The sequence below is a fragment of the Dendrobates tinctorius genome, unplaced genomic scaffold, assembly GCF_039654945.1.
Source record: "Dendrobates tinctorius isolate UK_male_01 unplaced genomic scaffold, ASM3965494v1 ptg000326l, whole genome shotgun sequence".
Lineage (NCBI taxonomy): Eukaryota > Metazoa > Chordata > Amphibia > Anura > Dendrobatidae > Dendrobates > Dendrobates tinctorius.
The window spans coordinates 3,949,128-3,972,054 of NW_027361993.1; the positions used below are offsets into that span (position 1 = coordinate 3,949,128).

A 22,927-nucleotide genomic window follows, 5' to 3' on the forward strand; every position below is an offset into this window, starting at 1 on the left:
TGAAACTGCGGGCTCTGGCTTTTCAAAAAATGTTGGCAGAGCCCCCACAGCATCGGAGAGACACCTGCAGCAGCACTGGAGACACCTGCAGCAGTACCGGACACCCGCAGCAGGGCACAGAACATCGAAATACCCCCTCATCCCAGCCTGTGGCCTGCAGCATCACCCCACTCCTCCTGCTTCCTCCAGCAGCGACCCTGGAACCCCGCTTCACTGCAGCCACCACCCCCGGGAAGCAATAAGATGCATGGATCATAAGAAGCACCACCATTTTATTAAAAAAAAAAATTCCTGTTTTTCTCCTCAAAATTTGGCGTGCGTCTTATAATCCGAAAAATACGGTACATTTCAAACTGAGGAAAGGGCAACTTGAAAGTGCTAAGCTATCTTCTTATAGCCTTCACCTACTTTGTGGGCCTACACCGTTTTCATTTTTAGAGTGCTAGGCAGCTGGTTATAAGAACCCATGGCTGCTGTTTATTGACACAAGGTCAGAGGAGGCTGTTTTTTTTTTTTTTAAAGCTGTGAAATTTGCATCACCTGGCCTTTCCTAATGATGATAGTGAACAAGCCATAACTCTAACAGGTTAATTAGCATCTGAGACCTTGGTCAAAGTTATCTGAGCACACAAATCTGCAAGGGTGCCCAAACTTTTCCATCATCCCATTTTCCTTTTTGTAATTCTTAAAATAAAAAAAATCTATTTGTTTTTTTATCATCCCTGTTAAGAGCTATGCTTAAAATGCAAGCCAACAAAACATTCAGAATGCAGTGCTGACATCTAAATATTTGTTTCCTTCCCCCCTCCACTTGTAATACCTTTTCATCACTTGCAGAATTTCTTTTCGTCCCTTAGGGTAATGTCCACAGCTCAATTTAGGACATATAAGTTGTTATTGATTATTATTAATATTCATCATGTTTGTGAAAATGTCTTTTCCCAGTGCTATTAATCTGCTGTGTTAATAAACGTCAGCACTCCTGTTTGACGCCCTGGGGGATACGCACTCAACTAAATGATAATGAATTTCACTCCTAGCGTATGCAGGGAAGGGAAAACCTATCTTCTTTCAGTAATGTAAGCAGTGTTGGGGTGGCATGGGGTGACTTGACAGAGGATCGGGGAGTCACTTGTATCAGGACTATTTTCCCAAGAGAGCCATAAAAGTTGTTAAGGACCTTGCAGAAGAGCAGAATGTAGCTGACTATCCAGAAAGAGCTCAAGTTCCCCAGAACTATTTCTTTCCGTAACACATATGCGTTCAGCATCTTTATGATGAATCATTGTAGACTTTTTTGTTTTTATTGCTTTACTCAAAAAGTCATATCAAGAGATTAGTAAACTAAGCTTGGCCCTATGGTAAACTAGAACTAATAGTATTTAATGCTTCAAAACATGAAAACTCTACAAGTGATCACAACGTGGAGTTAAAAAACTTTATTCAGTGAAAAGCGCATCGACTGGACTGATTGATATAACTTTTGACAGTCAGTTTGCCAGAATTTGCCTCAAGGGACTTTGAGACCCCAGTTCTCAGGATCTTTGGGGTCCCAATGGTTGAATCTCCAGCAATAATACATTTATTCTCTTGTCTGGAGATAAATGTATTTACTGCAGTTTAATGCTTGTAGGGCATCTTAAAAAGGTAGTAGAGAGCATATGAAGAGTCCGTTATTATTTAATCAAAAAGGGGTTTCTATTGTCAGTGGACGTCATGAGAAGGAGGTATAGATTCCTTTGTCCTCATTGTCTAAATTTTTGGAGATCTATATGGGGCTGGTTGGGGTTGTCATAGTCCTGCATATTTGCCCTACCAAGATCCAAAATTGGGACATACCTGTTATAAATTTAAGCCTCCTACACACAATAGATGACTATTGGCCGAACGATGCTTGGGCCGATCGTTCGACTAGTGGCTTTTTTGGCCATCTCTCCCATACACGGAAGAAAGCCTCGATCAGACAACTCATTTACAGCAAAAGTATTGGCAGTCCAAAAATTGGACATATCAGATCATTATCTCCCCCGACAATCAATTTTCTGGAGTTCCTATACACATTTGACTGTCAGCGAAACACGTCATTATCAGTGAGTTTGGCCAACATTAGTGTAATGTATATGGGGGAACTTTAGAATATTCAAAATGTTTTTGTTCTTCAGTTTTTATAGACAAAGATACAGAGAAACCTCTCTAAAAAGACCACCTCTTTGAGAACACTATGACCTTATCCAGACCAGATTTTCTGTCCAAGATATCCAGTTCCGCCGTAGGTTATAAACACATGACCACCTTCTTTAAGAAGACCAATGCAATTGTGGGTGGTCATATCAGAGAGTTTTGTCTGTGCGTGAATCGAAACCTGTCTTTTTCTCACAGTCCTGGATTGCAATCGACTCTTCGGTGAAAAATATTTTTGCTGCCTGGCTGACTTGTCGGTTACAGGAAATCTAACACTGGTATTTAATGCTGAGTTATTTGGAAACCCTCCCTGCTGGTTTGACTGTACTCTGGAAAATGCGTTCTGAGGAATACTCCAAATTATCGTTACAGGCTGCCTTACCTATTTCACAAGGAGAAATCCCTTAATTAAATAATATCTTTAATTTTACTTTATCACGTAGCTGTTAGTCTTTTAAACCCTCTATAAATTATATACTAGCATTTTCCTTTTCAGAGGATAGAATTTAGGTTTGAATCTAAGTATAAAGAAAGTCTTTTTTTAAAAAAAAAAGAAAAACATTTTAACTCTCGAAGACTTTTAGGACTATTGCTCATTTCCTGCTTTAAAAAATATTATCTATCGTAGCTATCTAAATTCTAATGGATTAGGGTAGGTTAATTCACGATTTAGAAATTTGCAATCTAATGTTCCTTTATATCCCTGTCGGGGAATCGAACACCGGTCTCCCGCGTGACAAGCGGGGATACTCACCACTATATTAACGATGATTGGCCAACCATTGTTAATATAGTGGTGAGTATCCCCGCCTGTCACGCGGGATATCGGGGAGGTTTCTTAGCTAATGTTCCTTTATGTTTACCTAGACAGGGCCATAGTCTTAAAATGCTCGTTTGTTAACTAACATGAGATTGAAAATTGCATTATTTGGAAGTATTTATAATAATCACTTATTTTCTTGCTTACAATCATGTTTTCCGATGACATCAGTGTTGATATGATGTCATCACTTCATTACTTCCTAATGTTACAGTATGATGGCTTCATAGGTCCTCTTTATACAATACTACCTGAAGAGCCCGGTGCTGCCCGGGCATAGTAACTAACTACAGTTAGTTATAACAAATTAAAATGATTATATCTATATATATATATAAAGCTGAGTGTAAAGCACCGCCCATTCCGCATAGCCACATTCACTATAATATCCCACATCATCCCGTCAGCCAGAGCTACCTGACTACTAATATCCCACATCATCCCATCACAGCCGCCGGACTACTACCTCTAATATCCCACATCATCCCATAAGCCTGGGGTCAGAACCGGAGTGCTGAGTGGATTTGCCCTGACTTCCATACCGGGGATCCCTTTAAGAGAGCCTGGGATCAGAACCAGAGCGCTTAGTTGATTTGACCTGACTTGCATACCAATGTTCCTTTTAATAGAATCCTGAGATCAGATTCAGAGCGCTAAGGGATTTGCCCTAACTTCCATACATGGGATCCCTTTAAGAGAGGCCTGGGGTTAGAACCAAAACGCTGGATGGATTTGCCCTGACTTCCATACCAATGATCCCTTTAATAGAAGACTGGGGTCAGAATCAGAGTACTGAGGGATTTGCCCTAACTTTCATACCAGAGATCCCTTTAAGAGAGGCCTGGGGTCAGTACCAAAGCGCTTAGTGGAATTTCCCTAACTTCCATTCCAATGATCCCTTTAAGAGGGAAGATGTGCCTATATGATGGAGGATGTGTGATGTATATATGGGTAAGGGATGGGGGAATTCAATTCTATCGTTCTCTCTGCTCCTTTCTGGGAGTAGACAATGGCTGGGAGCTTATGTTCCCGGGGATGCTAGATTTCTCCCACCATGTCAGTGACTACTGAGGTGTTTTCAAGTGGGAAAACTTGCTCATAGCAACAAATCACAGCTCACCTTCTTTTAACCAGCTCTGGTGAAATGAGAGATGCTTAGTGATTGCTTGCAAGGAAAACTGTTGTTCATAGCAACCAATCACAGCTCAGCTTCTTTTAAACAGCTCTGGTCAAATGAAAGATGCTTTATGATTGGTTGGTGATACACACATACATACATTTACTTTTATATATATAGAGATGATGGCCACATAGTCCTTAAATACAGAATAAAGACCTTACAACCTACTGACATACAGAATGATAGCCCACGCACGCTCCCTTGTATGTTTGTCCTACAGCCTCCTTATATACAAAATGATGGCCACAACATCCTCCTTAAATACAGTATTGTGGCCCCACAGTTTCTCTACATACAGAGAGATTGCCACACAGCCTCCATACAGACAGAATGATGGCCAAATAGTCTCATGAAGTATCATGACCCCAGAGCTTCATTGCAGACATTATAATGGCCCCACCACCATCCTACATATAGTAGGATGGCCCCACAACCCCCTACATGCAGTATGATAACCACACAGACCCAATATACACAGTACAATGAACTCATAGCCTCCTTTTTCCAGTATATTGCACCCTTATAACACTGACTTCCTGCCTGCCATGTGGCTCATCTCCCACTTGCCACTGTTACTTGTTGATCTTCTCCAGCGGGTACAAGCAGAGTCAGGAACGCTGTGTGAAGTAATTCAGCAAACAGCCAACATGCTACGCGGCTGCTGTTCTACAATGTGACCGGAGAAACACCTTTCACATCTAAAGATACAGTGCTGACCTGGCCCATAGTTGCCTCTCTGCCACTCCCAGGATGCAAGCAACAAAAAATTATTTTGGGTTAAATGTGGCCTGGGGGGTCACGTGTTTGAGACACCTGATCTAATGTGTACAGGGCAAATAAATCCTTTGTTACTCTAACTTTCTGCAATAGGTATCTGATAGAGGCTTATTTCTCATTAAGTGAGCAATTTTTGGGGAATGGCTGTCAGCCAAATTAATTTTTCAGGCAACTGTTATCTAACATAAAAAAAATGAGTGTGAATGGTATCATAAAAAAACTCAAAGACCAATGGCTTTTATATTAATGCTTTGTCCAAGCAGTTCTTCTAATCAAGCAGTACCCATTAGGATTGAAGTTGGATTAAGGCGTCAGCCTTGCTGGTGTTCTCAATGATCTTCTCCAAATAAACATTGTGATCTCTATAAATCAGAGTAGCCAAACCATTAACTCATTTATATACTAAAACCAAATTAGCATACTTCCAAAAGAGCATAGGATAGAGCATTGATATAATCCAATCCAATTTTGGAAAACAAAACAATACACTCACCATCCTGCCCAATCCAGGGTTTCACCCTTTTGCTTTCTTCAAGGAAATTGGGAGTATGCTAACTGTCTTTCAGAATAAAAATGTGATATTAGTTTTACAATATGTTTTGGCTACTCTGACTTATAGAGAATCACAATGTTTATTTAGAGGAAAGTATCTTAGGTATTGGGAACACCCGCCACTAGAGATGGTAGAATCAATTCACAAGACTCCAGTCAGATCAGTAATCTGTGACTGCTGGATAAGAGGCCAACAAATTTCCTTCCCTCCCGGCACTCCCAGCTCCTCCTTTGGTTAGTGATGTTGGGTTAGTGACATTGTGTGTGCGTCATATCGCAATTATCATGCCACATCAACCCAGATAATCAACAGAGTAGCTGGGGATGCTACAAGGTAAGGAGATTTTCAGGCCTCTCATACTAGTGGTCACAGTCACAGATTGATGATGTGTGCAATGGAGCAGAGTCCTGCAAATCGATTCTTTCATCTCTACCTGCCAGACATATAAGCCATAATCCAACATCTATCCTAATGGATGCTGCCTGATTAGAATAACTGCCAGAACAATGCATTACTACCAAACTTGATGGTCTGTGAGTTTTTATGACACCATTCAGACTGTGATAGTGTTGTGAGACCTTAATTTCGCTTTTTTATTCGGTTGGTTGCAGAGTTCTTTGTGGAATTTCTGTTCCTCCATAAGACTAACTCCATTGAAAATTTGACAGAGAGACTATTTTGGATATCATATACCCTATTGTACACTGCATTGCCAAGTGCCACCTTAGGCCTTTGGTGACATGACAATATTAATACTACCCTAGTGCCATACTCAATGCCAAGTCATTGATTACGGTCAAGCTACAAAGTCACAATGAAGTTGCAGTCAACTTGGCCCTAGTTTCTTATCAATGCTACATTCAGCGGTACGCTTTAGGTAATGTACGAGCTTTGACAATGGACAATTATGTAATAGTGGACCATAACACAAGAGGCCATAGTGTGCACTTGGTATGGTAAAAGTCACCCAGGTGCTCACAACTTATGGTACATTAACCGCAGAAAACAGTGGTTAAGTTTAACAGTAGAACATAGATGCTTCATCTGTCGTAAAGGTATGTGTTTCTAGAATGGTTACTTCTCCCCGTCGCTCATTACTTAGTAATTTAACATTATACAACAGTATTAAACTCACGTTTTGCCGCCTAGTTGAAGCACTGCGCTGACCAAAAGTGACAACATAAAAATCCCCATGTCCTCTAAATAAAAAATTAGAACCATGTGGCTGTAACAGATACCCAGGGTAACAGAGGTTGTGCTCCATCAGTATTTTCATTACGTTTCAGGAACAGTTAGATTTTGTAGACTTTTAATACAGTAATTGGTTTAGACAACGGTTTACATCCCACAACTCGAGGCAAAGAAAAGCAGACTCTGACCAGAAGCACTTAAGGCATGCTCCACAAAATTGACTGTGCAATAATATTCTGCCCTGAAAACCCAAATGTGGCTGTTCCCTTGCACAAAGTTTTATCGCCTATGTAGAATTTTTTTTTCTTTTTTAGATTTTCCTGCATAAATTTATGATGAGATCTGTAGATTCTGGATAACTTGTCCAGACTGAAAATAATCCACTGGGAACTGAGGCCAATTTAAGTCTATTGGGGCTAGAAGTTTGTTTCTAAAAGGTGCAGTATCAATTACAGGTGATTATGGTTCTACTTGGGGGGCAATTTTTTAACATAAAAAAAGCTTCCAACTAATTTTTGATACAAAGATGTTACGCAAACATTAAAGGGGTACAAATTTTTTTGATATTTATAGCATATCTCCAAAAAATGTTATAATTTTGGGATTAACGAATGCCTACCACCTATAACAAAATGGCTGTCTCACATTTCACCATTTACATTACACCCTGCCCCCAATCCTGTCTGATGCCCCCTGAGAACAGAGAGAGGAGGCATTGTATGAGCAGCTCTACTCATGCTCAGGCAGGGTGCAGAAGGTTGGGGACCTCCATTATAATAACAGATACTGGTCCCATGGGTGTAACATGCTTATATTCACCATCTTTTAGAATACCTTACATTCTTTTATTTTTTTTGTTTATTTTTTTGTTCGAGGTTTTCTAATTTAGTTTTCTTGCTTCTTTTTTTTTATTATTTTTGTATATTATGGCTTAAATATGGTATCTGAATTTAATGTAAGCTACTACACTAATTCCATGTAATACAAATAGAAAATTGATCTAAAAGGTTTTCTCAAAATTGAAAGCTATTCTTTATGCATAGCATAGGGGATAACTTGCTGATCGCTGGATATCTGACTGTAGGAACCCCCAGTGATCCCAGGGATGCAGGGAAAGGAAGGCCATATCTCAGGAATGGAGAGGCAAAGGAACAAAAGAAAAACAACATCCGAAACAGGAGAACAGCGGCATTCATACCAAATTACATATTTATGCAAGTGACAGCTCCTCTTTAGCTGGAAGACTTCTCGAGAAATGAAAATTGAAGTATTGGGTTAAGTGAACCACCAGGGTGAAACCTAAAATAATTCAAGAAATTAGCTTGTACTCCTTCTTCATCAATAAGCCAGAGCTGGGATGCTGTGAATTATTATGATAACTCATATCGGCTGAGATCTGAAACTGCATAATCTATTCCTGTAGAGCAGGGGTGGGGAACCTCAGGCCCCAGGGCCATTTACGGCCCTCGATGACCTTTTATCAGGCCCACGAGCAGATTCCCAGGGACCGTATTCTTGGGCAGGGAGCTGTATTTTGATTGTCACAATCTCATTAATTTCTTCTTCCTCTGTTAGCACACACACGCAGTGTTCACTACTGATCACCGAAGGGCATGCAATGAAACACTAAGTCATGAAACCAGTGCCAGAGTCAAGATGTACTTTGTGGGCGGAGTTTGTACGGCCCCCCGAAGGATGGTATAAATATCCAAATGGCCCTTGGCAGAAAAAAGATTCCCCACCCCTGCTGTAGAGCAATATTTCTTGCCATAATACCAATCATACAGTTTGTGTTAGCCCTTCCAAAACAGTCTTAAACAATCTCCAATTGACTTGTTATACTAGTGTTCTTCATGGGCATTCCCATGTAAACCCACACTAGAGGAATTATATACCCAATCTATTATTATCGATCTTTTGCAACTTGATGGATGATTAATCTGTATTAAGATTGATCTTGTGCAGGCCTAGATTAATCCACGAGGGTCTTCTCCGCTGCTATCTTGATGCTATCAAGCCATCGGGTTGCTGGTCTTCCTCTTTGCCTTGTTCCTTCTGACCATGATGACAAGTGATTGCTCTCTTTGTATGTTGACAAGTCGTAGCTTGGTGATCCTTGCTTCGAGTGACATGTCTGGCTTGATTTGTTCCAAAATAGATTTATTCGTTCTTCTTGCCATCTATGGTATTGGTAACAACCTTCTCCAACACCACATTTTGAAGGTGTTGATTCTTCAATCTACCCCCAACAAAAAAAAAAAAAATATTTAAGATGAACTACAGGGAGGCCAAAGTTCAAAGTGGTAGATAAGAATTAATATTATAAATTAGGACATGGAGTATCCACTAGGTCCCTGATTTACTGCCACACTCAGCAGTCCGTAATGATAGAAAACTTTGCTATATCCCGACCCACACCTTGTATTTCAGAACATTTCAATCCAAATAATATAAAAGTAAGAGGATTGGCTTGTACTCTCCATAGAGAATGTGTCTGGCCATCTAGATCCTGATAAATCAAGGCTGTTTTATAACATCTGAGCCACCGGGTGTAGCACTAACTGAGCAAGCCTCTGCGTCTGTCTCCCTGGGTAGCTCTTCTTTCCAACTTGGCAAGGAAAAAAAAAATGTCTTTTGTAGAAGCAAAAACTGTAATTTTTGCTGGGTGTTAACCTGTCTTGGATTACATCAGGGGTCAATCATTAATATGCACCATGGGAGTTCATTCGATTTCACTTTTGGCCCACAATGGAGCAGTTGTTTAGCCTGTTTTTCTAATGGAAACTTCTGTTCGGTGAGAGTGCAGTCCTGCTGCCTTATGCATTGCAAAGAAAAAAATAGACAATTATGTTTCCTTGCTGCCTTAGTCACTGGCATTGTCAGAGAGCTGGTTTCCTTCCATCCCAGAATCTTGAACAGGAATGCCTGCAGAATCACAATCACCTCCACTACAAACGGCAGAGTCGCGCCAGCAGACGATTTTTCACCATTACCAGGGAGACATGCAAATCTAGGATGTTGTTTTGTATTTTAACCCCCAAAACCAAAGTTTTTTTGGTCTGTTCTGTAGTTTTTCTTCTAATAGTTTTTTTGTGGCATTAGCTCCCTTTATGAGTTTTTAAACGTCCTGTCATTTTCATAAATTTTTAAGGGATCTGAAAACAGAAAGATGTTGACTGTCACAACATACTGGGAGTTTTACCACAAGAGGAAAACCAGAACTTTGAGTGCAGTTTAAATCAAGCAAAATGAGTCAAATACAATTTGTATTGACTTTTTTTTACTTAGTTGAATCAGACAAATTTGAAGAATTTGTAATTTGATGTGGGAAAATCACCTAAAGTGGCCAACTGCATTCTACACATTGCAGAAGATTGCACCAGCCAAAGAAGGCTATTATATCACATCCAATCCAGAGGGACTGTCATAGCCTATATGAAAGCCGAGGCAGGGAATACAGCTGCCATTTTATGGTAAACATTAATAGTGAGAGGATATCGCGGGTCATAGCTTAGTCATAGAGATAAAAGCCATAAAATACTGAAGAAAGGATGCAGGTAGGCAAAATCTAGTAGAGCAATAAGATGAATCGCAATATCTCATTCATGTCAAGGAGGACCTGTGTGGAGCAGGAGCTGGGAATCAGGAACTGCAGAAAGCAGGGTGCAAGGATCTGGCTTTGCCTACCTGCACGCACACCAGATGTTGTTGACAAAGGCCGCTCCTGGTTGAAACATTGGACCACATAGGTTTTTGACTCCTCGGATCAAAATAAATATAGACTGCAGCAAGACTTACAGTCTCATTTTCTTTTGTGATGCTGAGGTTCCGACCTCCATATAGTGTATATGTTGCCCATTTTTCACCTTGTGACAGGTCCTCTTTAAATGCCACTCTCATTCTCTAACAGTAGCATTTATCGTGAGCTGTCCATGAGGTTTTTCTATGGCAGCTGGAGGTCAGCTGAAGACCCCTATGGCTGTCTTGATGGTTCTCCCATGAAGACCAACCTGTGGCTGGTGTTTATAGAAAACATACAAACTCCTTACAGATGAAAGCTTCAGATCACCACTGAAAAAACAATCCACCACACAGCGTCATCCTTACGAAAAAAGTAAATGTTATGGAAGTTGGAAAGTAGAGACATGAGGGAAAAAAATATTTTTAGTAATTTCCAATATTTTTATCACTTAAATAAGAGAGAAATATATATAGATATCTGTAAATTTGGTATCACTGTAATCATACTGACCTGGAGAATCATGTTGATAAGTTATTTTTAACCATATAAAAAATGCCATAAAGACAAAACCCAAGAAATAATTGGATAATAGAGTTTTTCCAACAATTTTACAGCTAATCTTAAGTCTTGCAGTTTTCCACATTGTATAGTAAAAAGCTACAACTCATTGCACAAAAAAATCTCTATCTACTGTATCTATCTATCTATCATCTATTTATCTATCTATCTATTATCTATCTATCTATCTATTATATATCTGTAATCTATTTATCTATCTATCTATCATCTATCTATCTATCATCTATCTATCTATCATCTATCTATCTATCTATCTATCTATCTATCTATCTATTATCTATCTATCTATAATCTATTTATCTATCTATCTATTATCTATCTATCTATCTATCTATCAATCTATTATATATCTGTAATCTATTTATCTATCTATCTATCTATCATCTATCTATCTATCATCTATCTATCTATCTATCTATCTATCTATCTATCTATCTATCTATAATCTATTTATCTATCTATCTATCTATTATATATCTGTAATCTATTTATCTATCTATCATCTATCTATCTATCATCTATCTATCTATCATCTATCTATCTATCTATCTATAATCTATTTATCTATCTATCTATTATCTATCTATCTATCTATCTATCTATAGTCTATTTATCTATCTATCTATTATCTATCTATTTATCTATCTATCTATCTATCTATCTATCTATCTATCTATAATCTATTTATCTATCTATCTATCTATTATCTATCAGTCCATCCATCTTTTTCCATACTTCCCACTCCTTACATGGGCTTCTGCCTATCCCTATATCGCTGTTATATTTGCATTGTATAACAGCTCAGCTATCATTAAGTCCTACATTGTAACAAAACTTTTCTTTAATCGCTTTTCTCCCCTGAAAAGCAGCCGAGCTGTCATTAGTACAGTCATTAACCCATATCCCTTACTCTGAAACCGCTGCATAACCAAAGTCAGGAATTTCAGGTTTATAACGCAAGAAAATAACATGCAATTGTGTAGCAAGGATTTCCAAACTCATAAAAAGCCATGTTCTTGGCAAAGCCTCACAACAAGTTATGAAAGAGTGATTAGAAACACTCGCGCTATAATTGAAGTCTGGTTTGCAGTGATTGTAGGTCTGTGTTTGGATTGCAGAATGTGGTGAGACTTCTACATATTGGACATGGCTGCAGTTTGCATGTTGGGGGGGAAACACCAGTGTTTTCGAAAACTGCAATACATCAATTACACTGATGCAAAAATGATCAATATTAATATGATCTGTCCCACTAGGACTGGATTCTTCGCTGCAGATTTAGGTTCCCGTGGCCCATTATGGGCACATCCAGCTTATCCAAGTTTACACTCTGCAGTCAGTACTTAGCCCCAAGGCTGTTGGCTAAATTTAGGGCATACAGCAATGGCCCTTCTGCAAGAAAAGTAAGTTGACATCATTTGAGATCTATAGCATTAAAAAATTCAAGGAAGCACAGTTCCTGTTCACACCAGTTGATGTGCGCCGAGAATGATGATTCTTTGTGATATCCAAAATATTGTTTCACCCAAAGAGCCTTTTAATTTTTTATCAGGTGATTAACAGCCTGAGTAGACTGAACGATCCTATAAACGTTCGTTCATGATAATCGTGCAGTGTAAATGTACCTTCACTTCATGCACATTGAGACAAGCGTGTATAGGTGGAGATATTCAGAGTAAAGTTCAGTGGAGCTGGCGAGGTTGTATCACCTAATATAGGGTTTGAACAATTGCCTTTAAAGGTCACATGTGTGGTGTCTACAGTATAATTCCACCAGCAACATAAATGCTAATTGCAAATAGATAATAACTCTTGAGCACATCACATTGGCCAAGATGTGGGCAGTGCCGGTTTCAGGCAAAGGGGGTCCTAGGCAAAGTTTAAAATGGGGCCCCAAATGCTAACATATTGCACATCACACAGAAGCATTTCGGTTGTATTTACATGGACTGAGTTCAGGCCGCTAAATGAGGGTGATCGACAATATTGAAATCGTTCAACACTTGTTTCCCAATCTCTTTCCACCATCGGAGAAAGAATGATGGGGACAGAACAATCACTAATGGATCAATCTGTCCCCATACACTATCATGTTATCAGCAGCACATGTACAGTGCACGCCCCATAGTCCTCCATACAATATAATCTGCCCCATAGTCCTCCATATAGTATAATACACTCCTCATAGTCCTTCATATAGTATAATACACTCATCATAGCTCTCCATATAGTATAATACACTCCCCATAGTCCTCCATACAGTATAATACACTCCTCATAGTTCTCCATATAGTATAATGCACCGCCATAGTCACCCATGTAGTACAATTCACTTCCCATAGTATAATGCACCCAATAGTTCTTCATATAATGTATCCCCCATAGTCCTCGATACAGTTTATGCAGCCCACATATAGTATAATTCAGCCACCCCACAGAGTATAATGCAGCCCCGCCATACAATATAATTTAACCCCCCATAGAATATAATGCAGCCCTTCTCTTATAGTATAATGCAGCCACCCCAGAGTATAATGCAGCCACTCCACAGAATATAATGTAACCCCCCATAGAATTTAATGCACCCCCCATATAGTATAATGCAGCCCCTCCATAGAATATATGGCAACCCCCTCATAGGAAATAATGCAGCCCCTTATATAATATATTGTTGCCTCTCCATAGAATACAATGTAGCCCACCATGGTATACAGCCCACCATGGTATACAGCCCAGTATGGTATACAGCCCAGCATGGTATATAGCCCAGTATGGTATACAATGCCCCCCTCCCCCGAGAGTGGCCCCACAGTCCCGTACTCACACTGATTAAAAAAAAACACTTCTCACCTTCTCCTCGTGCCCACGCTGCTCCCGGCTCCTGTCTCCTATCTCCTGCACTGCCTTGCACACAGTGAGAGCGCGATGATGTCATCGCACACCTGCTGTGTCAGAGCAGAGGCAGAGTGGGGAATGATGGGAGAGGGAGCATCAGCTGACGCTCTCTCCTCCATCATGGCCTCCTTCAATGCAGCGGCGGGGGGAGTCGGTGCTCGGGCAGGCGGGCCCCCCTGCATCACAGGGGCCCCATAGCGGCTGCGTGATGTGCCACTAGTTGGGGGCCCCTGGGGGAGCGGGGGCCCTAGGCAGCTGCCTAGTCTGCCTGCCCCTTACGCCGGCCCTGGATGTGGGCAAACTGGGCCTGTAAAAAATTTAATTTATTTATATAGCATATTCTTTAGGTTAATGTCACTGGTGTGTCAAAGGCTGCAGACCGTCGTACTGCATCTGACTACAGAAGATCTCAGCAGTTTGCTTTGCAGACTTCTTCCTGGTCCTTCTGACTCTAGGACCCAGTGGCAACCTCCCCCGGTGCTAGTTGACACACCGGGAGCGGGGTGTTTATATCTCCCAGCTTGCGGCTGTGAGTTGCCGGTGATATTTCCATTTCCATTTTCCACTGTTCAGGCTTGGAACTATAGCAGTCGGCTATCTTCCTCTTTGGTGTTTGGAGGACGTCTGTGTTTCTCTCCGAGTCCACTCAAGCTAAGTGTTCCCATTTTATTGTCTATCCCATCTGTCTTTAGTTATGGCGGGGATTGACCAGCGCTCACTCCGTCCTTCCCTAAGCAGGGCTTACTGCTAGGGTCAAGCAGGGTTTAGGTATCCTGCTCGGCGATAGGTGCGGAGCCTATATAGGGATGCTTAGGGCAGACAGGTTGACATTAGATCTGCCTAGGGGTCTCCACTCCCCCCTTCCCTAGAGTTGGATTCCCTGCCCCTCATCCCTTTGTGTTGCTCTTAATCTTTCCTACACTGTGCGTGACAGTTATTAGGTGGGTAATTAGAGATTCAATTTTTTTCCTGTAAATGCTTTTTGCTTTAAGAGGTGGTTTACTTTTTATGTTCTTGTGTATTGTTCAAAAAGCGTATGTTTTCTTTCTGCATGCAGAAGCTAAAAACTTAAAAATTCATTATTTATATCTAAAAAAAAATATTTGAAGACCTCAGTGGCGCAACTTATTTGGTGAATCGCAAACAAGCAGTGTTTATGATTCATGTGAATCATGAAGTTCAGACCCTGCAAGACAGTAGATAGGATTGATTTAATCCTTTTAACGGAAATCATTTATAGATGATTTCTTTAAAGGCCCTCATAAACAGTAGACTAATGTACACCAAAACTGCCGATAGCCGATATCGGTGGGATTGGTCAAAAGTTTATTATGCTTGGGGACCCCCAATATATTATGTCATTGAAGAGAAGGATCTCACATGTCCGAATACAGATTGCTAATCCTTTTTCTCATAGCAAACATAACAGTGCTTGGCTAGAAGAGCCGTGAGACATAACCGTGTATGAGGGTGTTGGCTTTACTCTGGTTTGTTGTGCAAAATTAAAGCATATATCATATGCAAGTAAAGGTTTCTATTGGGTGTGTTGGCCAAAAGGCATCATGTGGCCATGACAAGCACTTAAGTTACAATTTAAGGTTCCTCTAGGCCAAGGGCCATTTGGATATTTATACCATCCTTCGGGGGCCATACAAACAACGCCCACAAAGTACACCCTGACTCTGGCACTGGTGTAAGGACGTAATCCTTCATTGCATGCCCTTCAGTGTTCAGTAGTGAACACTGCGTGCAGAGGCGTATCTAGGCTTTCTGGCACCCGGGGCAAGAATTTGGTTCGGCGCCCCCCTCCCCCCCAAGTACATATGCGACTTGCACACTTAGCCATGTACCCACGAGCTGCTCCTCCTAATGCTCTCAATGTTCAGTAAAAAACTGAAAGCAGGAAGAGAAGCTCGTTGTCACAGGACCATAACTATGAAAATCGCATATGAGTGACGTGTCCATGTGATGACTACTGGAACCTGCAGAGCTGAATCCTGACATTGCAGGCTTCTGAATTCTCACAACGAATGCACCGCACACTTTTAGGATTCTCCCTGGCCGATGTACAGTCATGTCAGCACAAGTATGTGATTTATATACTTCTGGCCACATTCCGACTAGACGTGCCCGGCCTCGCTCTGTTCATTATCATTGAGTGAGGCCACGCATGTCTAGTCAGCATGTGACCGCATGTATGTAAATTACTGACATGAGAGAATCCTAACAGCGATCAGTGAGCACTGTGAGAATTCAGAAGTCTGCAGTCACATAGAATGTCTGCAGACTCAGCACAAACCTGGAGAACCCCTTTAATGTTCCTAACAAATAAAAACATGAGAATTAGTCAGTATCACAAATATTTACATCCAGGTACCTTATAGATGACGTCGTCTCTGCAGTCGGTCTCCTTTTCTTCTTCTTGTCCAGACCCCATGATGAGTTTTCTCATCCACAGCCATCTCTGCAGACTTCCATCTTCTCCGGTCTTCTGCAGCAAATCCCCACACGATGCCCTTAAAGATAGAAGTGTCATTATAATGCTCCTAAATACAAATATCTGCAATATACTGTCGCCTCACGCTATTCCCCTCCCTCCTCATACTGTCTCCTCATATATTTACCCCCTCACTCTCTATACTGTCTGCTCACACATATCCCCGACTCCCCATACTGTGTCCACATGCATTCACCCGTTCGCACCCCTTACTGTCTGCACCCATCCCCCATACTGTTTCCTCATACATACTCTTCATTTTGTGTCCTCAAATCTCCCCACATACATTAAATACCATCCCCACTCCAAATCCCCCCCATCCCCAATCCCCCACACACATTAAGTACCCCCCATCCCCACTCAATAACCCCTCATCCCTACTCCCAAATCCCCCCACACATTATGTACCCCCACTCCAAATCCCCCCACACATTAACCCCCATCCCCACTCATTAACCCCTCCACACATTAACCCCCATTTCCACTCATTAATCCCCCATCTCCACTCATTAATCCCCCATCTCCACTCATTAACCCCAATCCCCACATTAACCCCCCACTCATTAACCCCCCACATTAATCCCATCTCCACTCATTAACCCCCATCTCCACACATTAACCCCCCACTCATTAACCCCCATCTCCACACATTAACCCCCACTCATTAACCCCCATCCCCACATTAATCCCATCTCCACTCATTAACCCCCATCTCCACATTAATCCCATCTCCACTCATTAACCCCCACACATTAACCCCCATCTCCACTCATTAACCCCCCATCTCCACTCATTAACCCCCATTCCCACATTAACCCCCATCTCCACTCATTAACCCCCATTCCCACATTAAGCCCCATCTCCGCTCATTAACCCCCATCCCCATACATTAACCCCCATCTCCACTCATTAACCCCCATCTCCACTCATTATCCCCCATTCCCACATTAAGCCCCATCTCCGCTCATTAACCCCCATCCCCATACATTAACCCCCATCTCCACTCATTAACCCCCATCTCCACTCATTAACCCCCATCTCCACTCATTAACCCCCATTCCCACATTAACCCCCATCTCCACTCATTAACCCCCATTCCCACATTAAGCCCCATCTCCGCTCATTAACCCCATCCCCATACATTAACCCCCATCTCCACTCATTAACCCCCATCTCCACTCATTAACCCCCATTCCCACATTAACCCCCATCTCCACTCATTAACCCCCATTCCCACATTAACCCCCATCTCCACTCATTAACCCCCATTCCCACATTAAACCCCATCTCTGCTCATTAACACCCCCCCCATCTCCCATCTTCGGTGGTTCTTCAGCTCCACAGAGGAGCACACTTACCACCAGCGTTCGCTCTGGGCACCGGGAGTGACGTCAGCAGCGTGATCACATGACCTGATCACGCTGCTGACGTCGCTCTGACCCGGCGCTCTAGTCAGAGCTTCAACTGCCCCGGCTGCCCCCCCCTGGATACGCCACTGACTGCGTGTGTGATCACAGAGCAAGACAAAATTAATGAGCTGGTGGCAATCAAAATACAACTCCCTGCCAAATCACTGCGGTCCCTGAAAATCTGCACGGGGGGCCGGATTAAAGGTCACCGAGGGCCGTAAATGGCTTGTGGGCCTGAGATTCCCCACCCCTGCTCTAGGCCAATTAGAAGGTGCACTTCAACAGGTGTGAGATAACAAAGAGCCTGCCTGTCCCTTTTAAAATTGGTAAGAGTATGTATACTGTACAAAACCTAAACTTACTTTAAGACTGGTCATACATAGGTGGCTGTCAGTAGAACAATTTTTTGGTTGATTGTTCGGCCAACAGTCATCTCAGCCTGCACACTCTCCATACAAAGAAGCACTCACTTGGCTGAGTGCTCCCATGTTCTCAACGACATTGGCAGGTGCCTTTTCTTGGGGTAAAACAATGCAATTGGCAGTCCAAAAACAGACATGAATGATCAACATATCTCAAGAGCCTCAGTCGGACAGTGCTCCCATACACATAAGACGGTCAGCTGAACCCGTCGATATCAGCGGGTTTAGCTGACTTTAGATTCAGAGTAATAACAGCAATTACCACCGGCAATTTCAATAAAAGATACTTCATTTCAGCACAGGATTGCAGACAGAGACATAAGCAAAAACTGTTTCACGTGAGTACATGCTTCTTCTGGAAGAAGTGTGAGCCAGAAGAAGCTTGTGTGAAACAGCCGTTGCTCATTTCAAATAAAGTGCCTTTTATTGAAATTACTGGTGGTGAGTGGTGCATTTCCTACAAGATATATTATAATCCAGATATTTTTTTGTTTGATCCCATCTCTCTATTGAATTGGGTGTGGTGGTAGCGCCAGTGTTTTTTTGCTTTTTGGTCTTTCAGCTGACATTAGTCTAATGTATAGGGGGCCTTAAAACCTTTTGCTGATCCAGCCCATCCTACTAATATTATAAAAAAAAAATGCAGGTGGCATATAGGAACGGTCACCTAAAGAGGGCAAAACTATAATATAATAAGCCCTCTGTTTTGATAAACTTTACCTAGAGAACATTAGGCAAAATCTACCCATTCACATGTAATAATCTAAATCTCACTGACATAATCAGGCTGATTTCCTAATTGAAAGAGCATGTTCAGGTTTCCATGGAATTTACCACTGAAAATATACAATCAGGCTTCAGTCTTCCAACATGCCGTTATTTCAGGGAATAATATACCTCATTATTACAGTTCATTGTGTTATCCTTTTGTTTGTCAAGCTTGTAATTCCCTTTTATTGCATTTTTTACAAATTAAATAATGTCTAATAATAGTTTTCACAGGCAGCCATGTTGTGGCTGTTATGGATAGGGGGATGGTTGGCAAATTGTATAAAAATAAAATAAAAGTAATTCCTATTTATTAATCGAGCACATTGACGGATACTGAGGGCGCATAGAAAATAAGGTGGTTATTAGTCATTTATATTGCTATTTGTGATCATTGCACTTTAACAATACCATGTGAACTTGTGCTATTATCTTTTGTAAGCAATAGTTAGAGAATTTGAAGTGTTGAATTAAATGGGTTCTTCATTTTTTGGACAATCAATTTTTTGTTGGATCTTTTAGTGACAATCTATTCACAGGTTGTCCAAAAACCACCAATAATCAGCAAGAACTTTTAGGAGTATCCAGAAACAAGTGATTAATATCCCTGCAGCACCCCCGAAGGTGAAATGAAATATTGTAAGGTTCTCATTAATATCAAACAGTAGACCATTGAAATATCACCTAGTTCTCCTTAATATCAATGATGTCTATCAATTATCAAAGCATTAGACTTCTATAGGGGTCACAGTGGATCCATACGACTAATGTGATTTACGTTTCCAATAGTTATCAGATATACTTCAATGTGTGAACAGTTATTTGGAATGTATATAGATCACCAGGCTTCTGTCATTTGATTAAAGTCTTCCAAGTACTTTGCTGTCTCTTTTCTGTATGAGACATGAATCATAAACTGCGACTTCTTTTCTTTTCTGCAGGTGACAGTGACCTTGTAAATAATATGTATGAGCCTGATCCGGATCTCCTTGGCGTTGACAGTGCAGAAGAGGAGACAGAGGACAGTATTATGTCCCCCATTCCTGTAGGACCTCCTTCACCATTCCCAACAAGTGAAGACTTTACCCCAAAGGAAGGATCACCCTATGAAGCCCCCGTCTACATTCCTGATGATATTCCAATCCCACCTGACTTTGAACTCAGAGAATCCTCGATACCAGGAGCTGGTCTTGGAATTTGGGCCAAGAAGAAGATTGAAATTGAGGAAAGACTAGGACCTTACATCATGACGCAGAAGACCACATTAAAGGAGGATAATCTGGGATGGGAAGTAAGTACTCTCCACTTAGTTGGCCACAGCTTCTGACTTTTCAATAATAACATATAAGAAATGAAATTGCAAAGAGCGCGGCCTAGAGCAGGAGGATGAGTGTGGGCGACAGTATATTCCGGTTATGCATTTCATGTCTTATAATTATAGTGCAGTGCAATTTACATGATTTTTAACATAATCATTCAATCAAATGTGGCTTTACACTTAACCCATTCATATGTATGGAAATGGATGAAACGGGTTTATGAACTAAACCAGTGACCACGTAAACCAATTTTAAATCTTGTTGTCTTGGTAAGGACATCTTACACTTTTTCCTTGTGGGGATGAATATATCTTACAATTCTTTATTTCCAATTCATTCACGTTGGGTATGATTTGTGTGGAATCAGAGTACATCACTACTCCTTTGTTTCTCCATTGTTCTATACTAAAATTATTCAAGTGTTCTGGACCATTTTGATAGGTTTTCCTCCGGTAAATCTCTAAATCTTGTGGATTTAGTGTTTTATAATACAAAAGGGACTGCATAGGAAACAGAAATGCTTAAATATCCAGAATTCCTTACTAGAAAGTCTAACCTTTCTTGGCCAAAAAGTTTTCCAAAAGCCTGTCAACTGTTGGAAAACTTAATTCACCAGCATGCCCCAACAATCTGCGCATACTGGGAGAGCCACAGGTTGGAGACCACTTCTCTAAACCATCCATATATTAATATACAGTATGAAGGCTTCAGACCCATTGGCTATTTTGCTGTGCCTCTTTTGAATAAAGGGACGATTAATTAAGACTTTGTGAAGTGTTTGCTGGACTACAGTCACCCGATTCATTAACTGGACGCACCGCTTAATGAATTATGTGCCTCTTGTACCCACCATGCACCACTGCAAGAAATGTACACCAGGAAGGGACTAGTTTACATTTCTGGAGTAAGTTATATCACTTTTGAGGTATAACTTATGATGAATTTGACAGGTAGGCATAACCATACATCGTCCTGCCCATGTCCTGCTCAAGCTATACCCACATTGGTGTAGCTGGCCCTGACTGGCATATAAGCACCAAAAGTTGCAATATTGAAGGAAAAGACAGTTCATGGTTTGGGCTGCACTAACCAAAATGAAGAGCCTTGATCCAATAATTTAAAGGAGGTTTTTATTCCACAACGCATTTCCAAGGTGACTTGATGTCTTTCTCAAATGTAAAAGCGAACTGTACTTAATTTTCCTGGCTTAAGAAAGACTGGCTTGGAAATACGTTGATGAGTAAAAACAACTCATTGGACCATCTTCATTTTGGTTAGCGCGCCTGCCTAAAACCGTGAATTGTCTGTTCCGTCAAACATCCTGGTTGACTTCATTCCCCAGTCATGGGGTGGCACCAACCATTATCGAGCTTTCCAAGGAGTTGTGCCTACATGACTCGCCTAATGGTCTGGTGCGCTCTATCTTCCTTCACTGTTTCTCTAAGGCCATGCTCATACGCTCAGCATTTGGTGAGTATTTTTCCCTCAGTATTTGTAAGCCAAAACCAGGAGTGGAACAATCAGAGGAAAAGTATAATAGAATCACATCACCACTTCTGTATTTATCACACTCTCCTGGTTTTGGCTTATAAAGACTGAGGTAAAATACTGACCAAATACTGATAGTGTCAACATGACCTAAGAGTCGCAATATTATTGCGCATTACACCAATATTTATATCTTAATGTGTGAACTTCTATGTTTTACCAATTTTACTACGATTTTATCTTTCCATCCAGCTCTTTGCATTTCAGGATTTTCTCTTTTCTTGACAGTAAATTGTAAATGTCTCTCTAGAAATAATATGCATATAGTTACATTATTACAGTATAGGATATGACTACATCATAAACTGCACTGCATGAAATCCATCAACGAGGATAACCAATGCATCTAAATTTATCACAGTTTTCTTCACTTTAGTCTTGTCTCTAGTCTATTTCTAAATTAGGTCCTCACTTATACTGCATTACTTTCCTCCAAATAAGACCAGCACAAATTCTGAAGCTTTTTTTCACCCGTAGACAAGAATGTTCTCACATATTCCCTGAGTCTATGGTCTGATTGTCCTCACTTTTCCAACTCCTACCCTTCTATTTCATTTTAGGCTATTTTTGCTGTACACCTTGCTGCATGATACCGGCATTGGCTGATGTAAATTCTATTTATCCACTTGGGTGGATTTTTTGACATTTTGGACTAAGTAATATGACTAAACCAAGCGCTTGTCACCAAAGCTACCCACCACGGTGACCATCTGAGAAAACAGAATGTTTACTAGATCTCCATGTTTTCAGTGTCGGGAGTTCCTCCAATTCAATACGACAATGGACAAATGCTGGAAGCTTTTTATTCTTCCATAACACTTCGCCCCCATTTAATTAATCCATTGGCGAGATGCCCAAAATACCTACAGTATGTTCTCTCGCAGTAGGTTAACTGGTTACCATAAATTTTCTGCCAGTTAATATTATACTCTATACCTACCTTGCTTTCCTACAGATATATATAGATATATATAGGGTTTTTTAAAAAATTTTTCTAGAAGAATTGTGCTTTAAGACTCCCAAGATCAAGGATAAGTCATCAAACC

At 40.9% G+C, this 22,927-nt stretch overlaps 1 protein-coding gene across 1 annotated transcript in view; it reads left to right on the forward strand.

The window, feature by feature from the left end:
- The window catches only part of PRDM16 (PR/SET domain 16), an 842,524-nt gene that overhangs the window by 218,660 nt on the left and 600,937 nt on the right, over positions 1-22,927 (forward strand). The window contains exon 2 of the mRNA XM_073561698.1: positions 19,956-20,305. Coding sequence (XP_073417799.1) covers positions 19,956-20,305 — 350 coding nt within the window. The remainder of the gene's footprint in view (positions 1-19,955; positions 20,306-22,927) is intronic.